Below are 13,352 nucleotides of genomic sequence, written 5' to 3'. Positions count from 1 at the left end.
CAATTTTGCTGCTTTCCCTCTTGCCTTTCAACCAGAAGTGGTGCCTGGGCTGCAAACAATTTGAGACAAGATGGGGATACAGTTTTTTTTTTTTTTTTTTAAACCTATTCACCCCCATCTCAGCAGTTCTTCAAAGTGGCGCTGCTGAGTGATTATCAGCTAACGGAGTAGGGTAGCTCTTGATATCGTCGCTGTTTCTGTGATCTACAAGAATTGTGGTTATATTTACCTGGAAAGACTGAACAGTCTTTTTCTCTAGAAAGTAAACCTTGCATTTTTACTGCACTTTTCACAACCACTAGATGGTTCAAAGCAATTTACAATGAAGTACATTGAAGTGTAGTCACTGTTGTAGGAAACATGGCAGCCAATTTTTGTGCATAGCAAGCTCCCACAATTAGCAATGTGACAATGATCAAAAATCTATTTTTGTGATATTGGACAAGAGAGAAATATTGGTCAGGACACCAGAGAGAACACCCCTGCACTTTTTTCAAAATAATGCCATGGAATAGGACTTGATAGAGGGCAAAAGGGTTTCAGTTTAACGTCTGTCTGAAAGACAGCACCACACGTCAGCTTTGATTTTTGTGACGTTCTGGAGTGGAACCTAAACCCAGAAGTGAGAATGGTACCAACAGAGCCAGGCTGACACCAAAGGCTGTGAGGTGACCAGAATGAGATATGTATAATGATGAATGGGATTGATACAGTAGACAGAAGGAAGAAGTTTCCATTTGTGGCAGAGACCACAATGAGAGACCCTAAATTCAAGATAACCACTAATAAATCTAATAAAGAATTCAGGAGAAACCTTCATACAGAGTGCTGAGACTGTGGAATTCACTGCTACATGCTGTATTTGAGGCAAATAGCTTCATTGCTCCAAGGGAGAGCTGAATAAGTATAAGTGGAAAAAGGAATAGAAGGATATGCCAACAGTTAGATGAAGAGCTTTGGAGGAAGCTTGTGTGGGGCATAAACATCAGCACATACCGAAACGAGTTTCCCTACTCAAAATTCTCTGCAGTACAACTCAATGAAATACTGCACAACATTTCAAATCCATGTCAAATGCCGGTCTCTCTACATAAAATGACAAAAGGAAGCAAGCAGTGGTTCAGTGAGTGAATGCACGGCATTGCAGGGTCACTGTCAGACAAAGGGCGGCATGGTGGCGCAGTGGTTATAACTGCTGTCTCACCACATTAAGGACTCAGGTTCGATCCCAACCCCGGGTCATTGTCCACGTGGAGTTTGCAAATTCTCCTCGCATCTGCATGGGTCTCACCCCTACAACCCAAAGAAGTGCAGGGTAGGTGGATTAGCCACGCTAAAATTGTCCCTTAATTGGAAAAACTAAAAAAAAAAGGATACTGTCAAACAGACCAATAAGCTCTTTTAGAATCAATCCATTAACTTTTTTGCTTATATTTCTTAGCGAAGGTGCATATATTAGGCTTTGGAGAGAGAAGAAAAATTGCAAATACAAATCTCCTGGAGGTTCAAGAAGAAACACCATATGAAGTCTGGGTCAGACTCAGCTGTAATGACCTCCTGTCAAATCCACTGATGCTGATTGCATGCACTCATACATGAATAACTGCTTTGGGGCGATACTGTAATGAATTACTTCAACCATGAAATAAAGCCAGAGTCACTTTCTTTAGGAAGGGACGTATTAAAGAAAAAATATTGGGTACCATCCAGACAAGATAACCGCACTATACATTGTGCCACGGTGACAAAAACTGAACATTTAATTCATTTTCATTTTGTGGATTTTGCTGCAAGTGCAGAATTTATTGCTCTCACTCGTTGTCCAAAATAGCAGTTTGATACAACTGAGTGACTTGCCTAGGCACTTCAGAAGGCAATTAAAAGGCAAATACGTGAGAGTCACATATAGGCCAGACCAGGTAAGGATAAGCAGTGAACAAGACAGGTTTTAATGACATTCTGGCAGCTTCATGGACACTTATTGCCAACAGCCTTTTTCCCTACAATTTATTTTTCAAAATGGAATTCATATCCCAAACTGCACCGTTGAGATAGGAACTCTCAAATAGTATAGATTATAAACACTACTGGATTCCAAGTAGGAAGACGAGCTTCAACAGATCATAGCGTTCAAGCTACTTATGAGAGAAAACTCTCCACTAAAAGATCCTTTTCCCATTTATTCAAGCACAATTCCTTGTAGATAGTCTGGATCAGTGATAGCTACAAATTGAACTGAATACCCTTCTTTGCTCGATGAGCAACAGAAATGCAAGCTGAAAACTTTGATTACAAGAAAAGGACATTAAAAAACCTGAAGTTTTTTGTTCAAAAAAAAAGGTTAAGAGGTACTGCACAAAAATAATGATTCAAATGTGCAATCCTGAAATGTTAAATTACTGCACTGAATACATATCTCAATTAAAATCCGTTAAAAATGCTTGGCATTGGGCAGCACAGTGGCGCCGTGGTTAGCACTGCTGCCTCACGGCGCCGAGGTCCCACATTTGATCCCGGCTCTGGTCACCGTCCGTGTGGAGTTTACATTCTCCCAGTGTTTGCGTGGGTTTCGCCCCCATAACCCAAAGATGTGCAGGGTAGGTGGATTGGCCACGCTAAATTGGCAAAAATGAATTGGGTACTCTAAATTTTAAAAAAATGCTTGGCATATTTACAGAATACAGTTCTGCTCGAAGACAAGAGGCATTGTGCAACAGGGCAGCCATTTCCTTTATTAGTCATGGGGAAATAGTTTCAGCATAATAGGTACTTATGGGTTCACCATTAGGTGATACATAGATAGACACAGATAATTGTTTCCCCCCCACTTAATTTAAAATCTCGTGACAGGTACTCTATATTGCAACAAATTTAAAATTAAATGCTGACAAATATTTCATTGAAAAATTCAATTTCTAATCTACATCAATGATTTGGGTTCTGAAACTCAATAAAAATTGGTCAAATGTGAACATTAACAATTTATGGGGAAGTGGATTTGGTTGGGGGAGTTCAGAAATTTTAAAATATATCTTACAAATAATTAACTAGGCAGAATAGCAGATGAAATATAATTCAGACAAGCAATATGAATGCAAGTCCTATTTATTTTTCTGCACATCGGAAGGAAAAATATACATACTCCACAGATGGAAAAATCGAAAACGATAAGGCCAGTAGAGTTGTCTTAGTCAGTTCAAAGTTCAATAGGTCTGACCAGTGCAGAGCAGCAACCAATAAAGCTAACATGAATGCTGAATTATATTGCTAGGACAACAAGGGTTCAAATCGGAGGAAGTCATGCTGGAACTCGTAGTCCCTGGAGTACTGGCTCCAGTTCAAGATACTGAGACACATGGCAGACATTCACACACAGGAGGCATTGCAGAGGAGTGCCAAAAAGCCGAATCCCAGTTTGAGGTCTGAATGGTGAAAACCGCAGAAATTTGCACATTAACTTTGAAAGAATCACAGAATTGACTGCTTCAATTGAACCTGCCTCCACCACACACATGTAGAGCATTCCAGGCGCTAACCATTTGCTCCATGAAATGTTTTTAATAATATCAATATTGCTTCTTTTACTAATTACTTTAAATCTCTGCCTCCTCATTCTCTATCCTTTCACGAGTGAGAGCAGTTTGACCCTATCTACTCACTCCAGGCCCCTCATGATTTTGAATACCCAAGGTGGCAGGGGATAATATTTTAGAGGTATACAAGATATTAAATGGCAGAGAAGGTTTGTCTGAAAAATTATTTCAAAGTAGACGGCAAGAATCGGGCCAGGGGTTCAAGGTAGCAAACGGCAAATATAGGTGATGGAATGGATGGAATGAACCTCCTGATATAGTTGGGGAGGGAAAAACCCATGATTCATCTAAGAATTAACTGCATGCCACAGCTGTGTGGAGGAGAGGGGAAATTAATTGCCTTTCTGGTGGATAAATGAAGATTTCCAATTGGCCTCTGTTATCCATAATTATCTTCTGAACAAGAGTTTCAACAAATAAACTACAAATTAAAAGACTGACATATTGCTAGCATGTAGGATTTATTTTACTAGCATACTGGATATGTACGGAAATTCCATAATTAAGTAATGTGCCTTCTCAATGTATCTTTACATGAAAGAATGCCCACCAAAATCTCAATATTAAGATGGATATTGATCACCAACAATAATTAAACGTTCCACTGTATGCACAAGAATGTGTTATGTTGATGATGCCGGGCTGGGTCATTTACAATAGTCTTTCAGTTAAACAGCATCTTCAGCATTTTCCGTTGTGCATCTTTAGTAATTCCAATTAATTTGTTTTACACTTAAAATTTACAACAGTTGAGCTTGCAGCTTGTAAGTTAACTTGAGAAGTTTAACTCCTACTGAACTTATCAATTTCAAAATATATTAAGGATACATAGTCCCAAATTATTTGTTCGTACAATCAGCCCAAGTCAGTGTAGCATACAAATTAAAATGTAACTGCAAAAGTTCCATATATTAGCCGTTTATTTCATTCGTGATCAAAAAAATTCTTGTTGCAAATAATTTGATTCTACCCCGGTATATTGCCAATTACGATCTGAAAGACGTTCACATATGACCCCAAGAAAAGGGTTTTACAATGAAAGGCATTTTAACTAGAAATTAGTACGAACCTTTAATGCCATTTTGACTCTTTTAATCTTTTTGACCTTTACAACTGTCTTTGTGCCGAACAAAATGACAAAAGCAGATTGAAAGAATGTTAGTACGACAGCTGACAAGATCATTATAGATTAGCAAGTCAGAATACAAAAGGTGAAGAAGGCAAGCATGAATCCAGACTCAAAGGAAAACAATTTCACTAGGCAGAGAAAACGGAATGTTTAGATAAAAAGAAAAATAAGCGGTATATAATTATTCAAAATCACCTCACATTAACTTACAGGATTGAGTGTATTACATTGGTCTATAGGATTCTTGTAGTCAGTCTTCAATTCATCAAATGCTATAATCTGGAAAAGAGTATCAAAGGTTTAACATAATTATGTCTTCCCTCATATTTGCAAGTTCACAAATCATTGGGTCAATCAAGATTATTCAACCAGATAAAGGTGAACCCAGTGTAATTTATTGTACACCGCTATTTTTTGATAAGGCTTTAAAATGAAAAATATGTATTACGTTCCCACTCACCTAACATTTAGCAAACTGGAACACAACCAAGAGGCAACGCATGGGTCACAATCATAGAAAAATAAAATGGCATAAAACAATAAACATTATGTGGTGGCACGGTGGGTTAGCACTGCTGCCTCACAGCACCAGGGACCCTGGTACAATTCCAGCCTTGGGTGACTGTGTGGAGTTTGCATGTTCTCCCAGTGAGTGGGTGGGTTTCCTCCGGGTGCTCCGGTTTCCTCCCAGAGTCTCAACATGTTGGGTGGATTGGCTGGGCTAAATTGCAGGTAGTATGGAGGAGGTGGGGAGGCTGCAGAAAGATTTAGACAGTTTAGGAGAGTGGTCCAAGAAATGGCTGATGAAATTCAACGTGGGCAAGTGCGAGGTCTTGCACTTTGGAAAAAAGAATAGAGGCATGGACTATTTTCTAAACGGTGACAAAATTCATAATGCTGAAGTGCAAAGGGACTTGGGAGTCCTAGTCCAGGATTCTCTAAAGGTAAACTTGCAGGTTGAGTCCATAATTAAGAAAGCAAATGCAATGTTGTCATTCATCTCAAGAGGCTTGGAATATAAAAGCAGGGATGTACTTCTGAAGCTTTATAAAGCATTAGTTAGACCCCATTTAGAATACTGTGAGCAATTTTGGGCCCCACACCTCAGGAAGGACATACTGGCACTGGAGCGGGTCCAACGGAGATTCACACGGATGATCCCAGGAATGGTAGGCCTAACATACGATGAACGTCTGAGGATCCTGGGATTATATTCATTGGAGTTTAGGAGGTTGAGGGGCGATCTAATAGAAACTTACAAGATAATGAATGGCTTAGATAGGGTGGATGTAGGGAAGTTGTTTCCATTAGCAGGGGAGACTAGGACCCGGGGGCTCAGCCTTAGAATAAAAGGGAGTCACTTTAGAACAGCGATGAGGAGAAATTTCTTCAGCCAGAGAGTGGTGGGTCTGTGGAATTCATTGCCACAGAGGGCGGTGGAGGCCGGGACGTTGAGTGTCTTTAAGACAGAAGTTGGTAAATTCTTGATTTCTCGAGGAATTAAGGGCTATGGAGAGAGAGCGGGTAAATGGAGTTGAAATCAGCCATGATTGAATGGTGGAGTGGACTCGGTGGGCCGAATGGCCTTACTTCCGCTCCTATGTCTTATGGTCTTAGTGTCCAAAGGTTAGGTGGGGTTACAGTGATAGGGTGGGGGAATGGGCCAAGGTGGGGTGCTTTTTCAGAGGGTCGGTGCAGACTCGATGGGCCGAATAGCCTCCTTCTGCACTGTAGGGTTTGTATGGTTCTATGGTTAAACCAGAGGATCGGGGTGTTCCCCAACTAATTTACATTGACTGTGGCAACGCTCATCACAAATTTCTGAATGCACTCAGCTCCATTCAAGGAGAGCGCAGGCGCCAGAAGCTGGGGTCGCTTTAAACAGGATAGTCTGAATGAGCATGTATTAGGAGACGAACAGAGAAAGCGGGTAAAAGGTGCCTTGTTTTGGGAAATATCTGGGACCTCCATCCCATCCATGCCTGCCACAATCCCTCCCTCCCTCGGCCCGATAACAGCCACAAACAAACAGGACCAACCGGCAAATCTACCAGCAGCATCGCTCCTCCCACATCCAGCCAGAAGAAATCCCGTTCGCAAAAGAATGGGCCATTTAAAAACAAATAAAAATCTGCTCGGATATAAAAGCAGGAATAATGTAATACTCACATGCCAAATGGCAAAGAATATGAGCGCGGCGGTGAGGAGCAGCGCCAACATATAACAAAAGGCCGCGAATGTAAACGCCATCTTGGATCTGGGCAGACAGGCAGCCGGCGCGCTGACGTCAGGACGTCATGATGCGGCGGCCCCGCCCCTTATATTAAAGAGTAAAATACTGCAGATGCTGGAAATCTGAAATAAAACTCAGCAGCCCAGGCAGCATAGCTGGGGAGAGCCAAAACTTTCCAGATCGCTTTCTCCCCAGCTGGCCCCAGTCACACAGACACTCTCTTCTTGTCTGCAAAAGGACAATGATAGGATTGAAATCAAAGTTCTAAACTGATTTTAATAAGATCAGAAATGATTTGACCAGAGTGGACTGGGAGCGGACACTTTTAGGTAAGTCTGTGACTGAGCAGCTGGGTACATTCAAGAAGGAAATCGGAAGAGTGCAAGGTCAACATGTTCCAATCAAGAAAAAGGGTGTGACCAACAAATACAGCTAACTCTGGATATTAAGGATATAGAGCATTGGGTAAAAAGAAAAAGGGAGGCTTATGGCAGATATAGAGCAGCACAGTAGCATAGTGGTTAGCACAGTTGCTTCACAGCTCAAGGGTCCGAGGTTCGATTCCCTGCTGGGTCACTGTCTGTGCGGAGTCTGGACGTTCTCCCCATGTCTGCGTGGGTTTCCTCACGCGGTCCGAACATGTGTAAGTTAGGTGGATTGGCCATGCTAAATTGCCTTTAGTGTCCAAAAAGGTTAAGTGGGGCTTACTGGGTTACGGGGATAGGGTAGATACGTGGACTTGAGTAGGGTGCTCTTTGTTAGGGCTGGTGCAGACTCGATAGGCTGAATGGCTTCCTTCTGCACTGTAAATTCTATGATTCTATGATCGAGGGCTCAAAATAACAGAAAACGACAGACAGACAGAATGTACAACAGGGAACTTAAAAAGGAAATTAAGAGAGCAAAAATTGGACATGAATGGATACTGGCAGGTAAAATAAAGGGTAAAAGGATAACCAGGGAAAGAGGCCCATTAAGGACCACAGTGGTCATTTGTGTGTGGAGCTGGAGGACCTAGGTAGGGTTTCCAAATGAAGACTTTGTGTCAGTGCTCATTTGTGAGAGGGACAGTATGGATATAGAAATCAGAGAGAAGGACTGTAATAAAGTTAAAGAGATTGTCATAGACAGAGAGGAGGTTCTGAGTGGTCTGTCTGGCAGGCTTAACAGTACACAAATCTCCAGGGTCAGATGAAATATATCCCAAGCTGTTGAGTGAGTCAAGGGAGGAAATAGCAGGGGCGCTGGCAATAATTTTCAATTGCTCTCTAGCCACAGGAGAGGTGCCAGGGGACTAGAGGATAGCCAATGTGGTACCATTATTCAAGAAGGCAGGAGGGCTAAGCTAGGATACTACAGGCTAATCAGTCTAACCTCAGTGGTGGGGAAACTGTTGTAAACAATTCTGAGAGTCAGAAATAACCTGCATTTGGAGAGGCAGCGATTAATCAAGAACAATCAGCATGGTTTTGTTAAGGGAGGTCATGTCTGACCAACTTAATTGAGCTTTTTGAGGAGGTGACCAGGTGTGTAGATGAGGGAAATGCATTTGATGTAGTCTACTTGTACTCCAGCAAGGCTTTAAGATCCCACATGGGAGACTGATAGCAAAGGTGGGAGTCCATGGAAATTTGGCAAATTGTATGCAAAATTGGCTGAGTGGCAGTAAGCAGAGGGTGATGGTCAAGGGGTGTTTATCTGACTGGAAGCTTGTGTCCGCAGCGATCAATGTTGGGGCCTTTGCTGTTTGTGGTTTATATAAATGATTTGGATGTGAATGTAGGAGGGTTGATCAGTGGGCTTGCGGATGATGAAAAAATTGGTGGGGTGGTAAATAGTGAGGAGGATGGCCTTCGATTACAGGAGGATATAGACGGGCTGGTCAGATGGGCTGATCAGTAGCAAATGGAATTCAATCTGGATAAGTGTGAGGTAATGCTCTTCAGCAGGGCAGGACCCTGGGAAGCACCAAGGATCAGAGGGATTTTGGTGTGCATGTACACCGGTCCCTTAAGGTAGCAGAACAGGTGGATACAATGGTTAAGAAGGCATATGGTAAACTTGCATTTATTAGCTGAGGCACAGGATTTAAGAGCAGGGAGGTTATGCTGGAACTGTATAAAATGATAGTTCGGCCACTGTTGGAGTATTGTGTGCAGTTCTGGAACCAACATTACAGGCGAGATGTGATAGCACTGGAACGGGTGCAGAGGAGATGCAGGATATTGCCTGGGCTGGAGAGTTTTAGTTATGAAGACAGATTGGATAGACTGGAGTTGTTTTCCTTGGAGCAGAGGAGACTTGAGGAGGGGCAAGATTGAGATATATCAAATTATGAGGGGCATAGATAGAGTAGACAGAAACAAATCTTTCCCGTTGGTGGAAGGGTTAATGAGCAGGGGACATATATTTAAGGTACGGGACAGGATGTGAGGAAAAACCTTTTTACCCAGACGGTGGTGGGAGTTTGGAATTCCCTGTCTGAAAGGGTGGTGGAGGCAGAAACCCTCATAACATTTAAGAACTATTTAGATGTGCACTTGAGATCCCAGGGCATACAAAGGCGAAGGGCAAAGTGCTGGTAAATGGGCTTAGAATGGTTAGGTGGTTGTTTTTGACCAACGCAGGTGCAATGGGCCGAAGGGCCTTTTCTGTGCTGTATGATTTAATGATGTTATGGGCCAGGGTTTAGAGAACACCAAAGTGTATCATGGAGTTCACCTGACCCACAACTTTTAATAGATTGCGGTATGGGGAGCACACAGCCCACTCTACAGGCGTGGTACAGCAGAAATGGAAAAGTATTTTTTTAAGCAAAACAATGTTTATTCTATGAACTCAAGTTAACCTTTTTAAAACATACAGTGAACATCTTGGCAGCCATCAATTCAAACACAACACTAAGTAATCCTTAATAACTTCCCAAACGACTTCCGGGTCGCGGCGATGCGGAGCTAAGCCGCGCGAGTCGGCAGCTCACACAGAAACAGACTTTTGGGCCTGCTAACGGAGCCCCAATGGACCTTTAAAAAAAAATCAACCCGTGGGGAAGAACGGAGAAAGTCCCCTACAGACCTGCATGGACCGGACCCGCAGTGAAATGGCGAGGAAAGCGGCCCTGGAGCAGCGGGAGAAGAAAGAAGAAAAAAACAAAATGGCGGCGCCCATGGACAGAGAGGAGATGAAAGAGTTCATCAAGTGCTGCTTCGAGGAGCTGCGTAAGGAGATGGTGGCGCCTATACTGGCAATGGTGGAAAAACTTGGAGCAACCCAGAATGCCCAAGAGGTGAAGATTCAGGAGATCCAGGAAAAAGTGAGTGAGAACGACAATGAGCTCATGGGCCTGGCGGAGAGAGTGGAGCGGCACGAGGCGCTGCACAGGACGTAGGCGGGAAGACCGAAGACCTGGAGAACAGATCAAGGAGAAACAACTTGAGGATCCTGTGTCTCCCAGAAGGAGTGGAGGGGGCCGATGCCGCGGCATATGCGGGCACAATGATCGGGACGCTGATGGGTGCGGAGCCCCCCCGGGATTGCTGGAGCTGGATGGGGCGCACCGAGTGCTAGCGAGGAAGCCCAAGACAAAAGAGCCGCCAAGGGCGATGGTGGTGAGATTTCACCGGTTTACGGACAGAGAGAGGGTCCTGAAATGGGCCAAGAAGGAACGGAGCAGCAAGTGGGACAATGCGGAGATCAGAATATACCCGGACTGGAGCGCGGAGGTCGCTAAGCGGAGAGCGGGTTTCAACCGGGCCAAAGCGGTGCTGCATCGGAAAGGAGTGAAATTTGGAATGCTGCAGCAAGCGAGACTGTGGGTTACACATAATGGCCAACACCACTACTTCGAAACGCCCAAAGAGGTGTGGACCTTTATACTAGCTGAAAAATTGGACTCTAATTGAGGGTTTGTGTGGGAGGGGGGTGTTTGAGGGTTGAAGTATGACGGGACACAGAAGAGGTGGCTGGGGCGGGGGTCCCCCAGCTGGGGGACTGGAGAGTGAGGGAGACGCGGACAAGGGACTGGCCCAGAAAAGGAGATGGCTAGTCGGCGGGGGGGGGGGGGGGGGGGGGGGGTGAGAGTCCCTCCAATCCGGCTGATAACGTGGAACGTGAGGGGCCTGAATTAGCCGGTGAAGCGGGCTCGAGTGTTCGCGCACTTGAAGGGACTGAAGGCAGATGTGGCAATGCTCCAAGAGACACATCTGAAGGTGGCGGACCAGGTCAGGTTAAGAAAGGGATGGGTAGGACAGGTATTTCACTCGGGATTGGAAGCAACAAATAGAGAGGTGGCAATTCTGGTGGGAAAGCATGTGTCATTTGAGGCCAAGACTATCGTAGCAGATAATGGAGGGAGATATGTGATGGTGAGTGGTAGGTTGCAAGGGACGTGGGTGGTGTTGGTAAATGTATACGCCCCAAACTGGGATGATGCTGGATTCATGAAGCGCATGTTGGGGCGAATTCCGGACCTGGAGGTAGGAGGACTAATAATGGGAGGGGATTTCAATACGGTGCTGGACCCAGCACTGGACCGCTCCAGATCAAGGACAGGAAGAAGGCCGGCGGCGGCCAAGGTACTTAGGGGGTTTATGGATCAGATGGGGGGAGTGGACCCATGGAGGTTTGCAAGACCGCAGGCCAGGGAATTTTCTTTTTTCTCCCACGTGCATAAGGCTTACTCCCAGATAGATTTCTTTGTTCTGGGTAGGGCGCTCATCCCGAGAGTGGGGGGGATGGAGTATTCAGCCATAGCCGTTTCGGACCATGCCCCGCACTGGGTGGTACTGGAGCTGGGAGAGGAGAGGGACCAACGCCCGCTGTAGCGGCTGGTTGTGGGACTGCTGGCCGATGAGGTGGTGTGTGGGAAGGTGAGGGGGTGTATTGAAAGGTACTTGGAGGCCAACGACAATGGGGAGGTGCGAGTGGGGGTGGTATGGGAGGCGTTGAAGGCGGTGATCAGGGGAGAGCTGATCTCCATCAGGGCTCATAGGGAGAAGATAGAGGGAATGGAAAGGGAGAGGCTAGTTGGGGAGATCTTGCGGGTGGACAGGAGATACGCAGGGGCCCCGGAGGAAAGATTACTTAGGGAAAGGCGACGGCACCAGACGGAGTTTGACCTGCTGACCACGGGCAAGGCGGAGGCACAGTGGAGGAAGGCGCAAGGGGCGACGTACGAGTACGGGGAAAAGGCTAGTCGGATGCTGGCGCACCAGCTCCGTAAGAGGGTGGCAGCGAGGGAAATAGGGGGAATCAAAGATGGAAGGGGAGCCACGGTTCGAAGTGCAATGGAAATAAATAAGGTATTTAAAGACTTCTATGAAGAACTGTACAGATCCCAGCCCCCAGGGGGGGAAGGGGGGATGAGGCGATTCCTGGACCAGCTGGGGTTCCCGAGGCTGGAGGAGCAGGAGGCGGTTGGTTTGGGGGCACCAATTGGGTTGGAGGAGTTGAGTAAGGGTTTGGGGAGCATGCAAGCAGGGAAGGCCCCGGGGCCGGACGGGTTCCCGGTGGAATTCTATAGAAAATATGTGGACCTGCTGGCCCCGCTACTAGTGAGGACCTTCAACAAGGCAAGAGAGGAGGGAACCCTGCCCCAGACAATGTCGGAGGCGACAATCTCCCTGATTCTAAAGCGAGACAAGGATCCACAGCAATGTGGATCGTACAGGCCGATTTCGCTCCTCAATGTGGATGCTAAGCTATTGGCGAAGGTACTGGCCACTAGGATTGAGAACTGTGTCCCGGGGGTGATTCACGAGGACCAAACGGGATTCGTAAAGCGCAGGCAGTTAAATACCAATGTGCGGCGGCTCTTAAACGTGATAACGATGACATCGGAGGAGGGAGAGGTGGAGATAGTGGCAGCTATGGACGCGGAAAAAGCCTTTGACCGAGTAGAGTGGGAGTACCTCTGGGAGGTATTACGCAGGTTTGGGTTCGGGGGAGGGTTTATTAGATGGGTTAAGCTCCTTTACAGCGCCCCGGTGGCGAGCGTAGTGACAAACTGGCGGAGGTCGGAGTACTTTCGGCTGTACCGAGGGACGAGACAGGGGTGCCCCCTGTCCCCCCTCTTGTTTGCATTGGCGATCGAACCCTTGGCCATATCACTTAGGGAGTCTCAGAAATGGAGGGGGATAGTCCGCGGGGGAGAGGAGCATCAGGTATCGCTATATGCGGATGACCTGCTGCTATACGTGGCGGACCCAATGGAGGGGATGGTGGAGGTCATGCAGACTCTGAAGGAGTTTGGAGAGTTCTCGGGCTACAAGCTTAATGTAGAGAAGAGTGAGCTTTTTGTATTACAGGCAGGGGACCAAGAAAGAGGGATAGGGGACCTACCGCTGAGGAGGGCGGAGAGGAGTTTTCGGTATCTGGGGATCCAGATAGCCAGAAGTTG

The 13,352-nt window shown here is 45.7% G+C and overlaps 1 protein-coding gene and 1 long non-coding RNA gene across 2 annotated transcripts in view; both read right to left on the bottom strand.

Moving 5' to 3' along the window:
* cnih1 (cornichon family member 1) overlaps positions 1–7,041 on the bottom strand; it is a 41,838-nt gene extending 34,797 nt beyond the window's left edge. Inside the window, exons 1-2 of the mRNA XM_072489719.1 lie at positions 6,892–7,041; positions 4,933–5,001 (exon numbers count right to left, since the gene is read on the bottom strand). Coding sequence (XP_072345820.1) covers positions 4,933–5,001; positions 6,892–6,972 — 150 coding nt within the window. The 5' untranslated portion in view covers positions 6,973–7,041. The remainder of the gene's footprint in view (positions 1–4,932; positions 5,002–6,891) is intronic.
* On the bottom strand, positions 2,705–4,885 carry LOC140400578 (uncharacterized). The gene is made up of 2 exons (XR_011938089.1): positions 4,663–4,885; positions 2,705–3,422 (listed from the first exon to the last, which is right to left on the bottom strand). It is a non-coding gene; the product is annotated as an uncharacterized lncRNA (long non-coding RNA).
* Positions 7,042–13,352: the final 6,311 nt, after the last annotated feature.

This window comes from Scyliorhinus torazame, chromosome 2 (genome assembly GCF_047496885.1).
Source record: "Scyliorhinus torazame isolate Kashiwa2021f chromosome 2, sScyTor2.1, whole genome shotgun sequence".
Classification (NCBI taxonomy): domain Eukaryota; kingdom Metazoa; phylum Chordata; class Chondrichthyes; order Carcharhiniformes; family Scyliorhinidae; genus Scyliorhinus; species Scyliorhinus torazame.
Note: the sequence above shows the minus strand (reverse complement) of the source record. Positions and strands in the feature narration are given on the sequence as shown.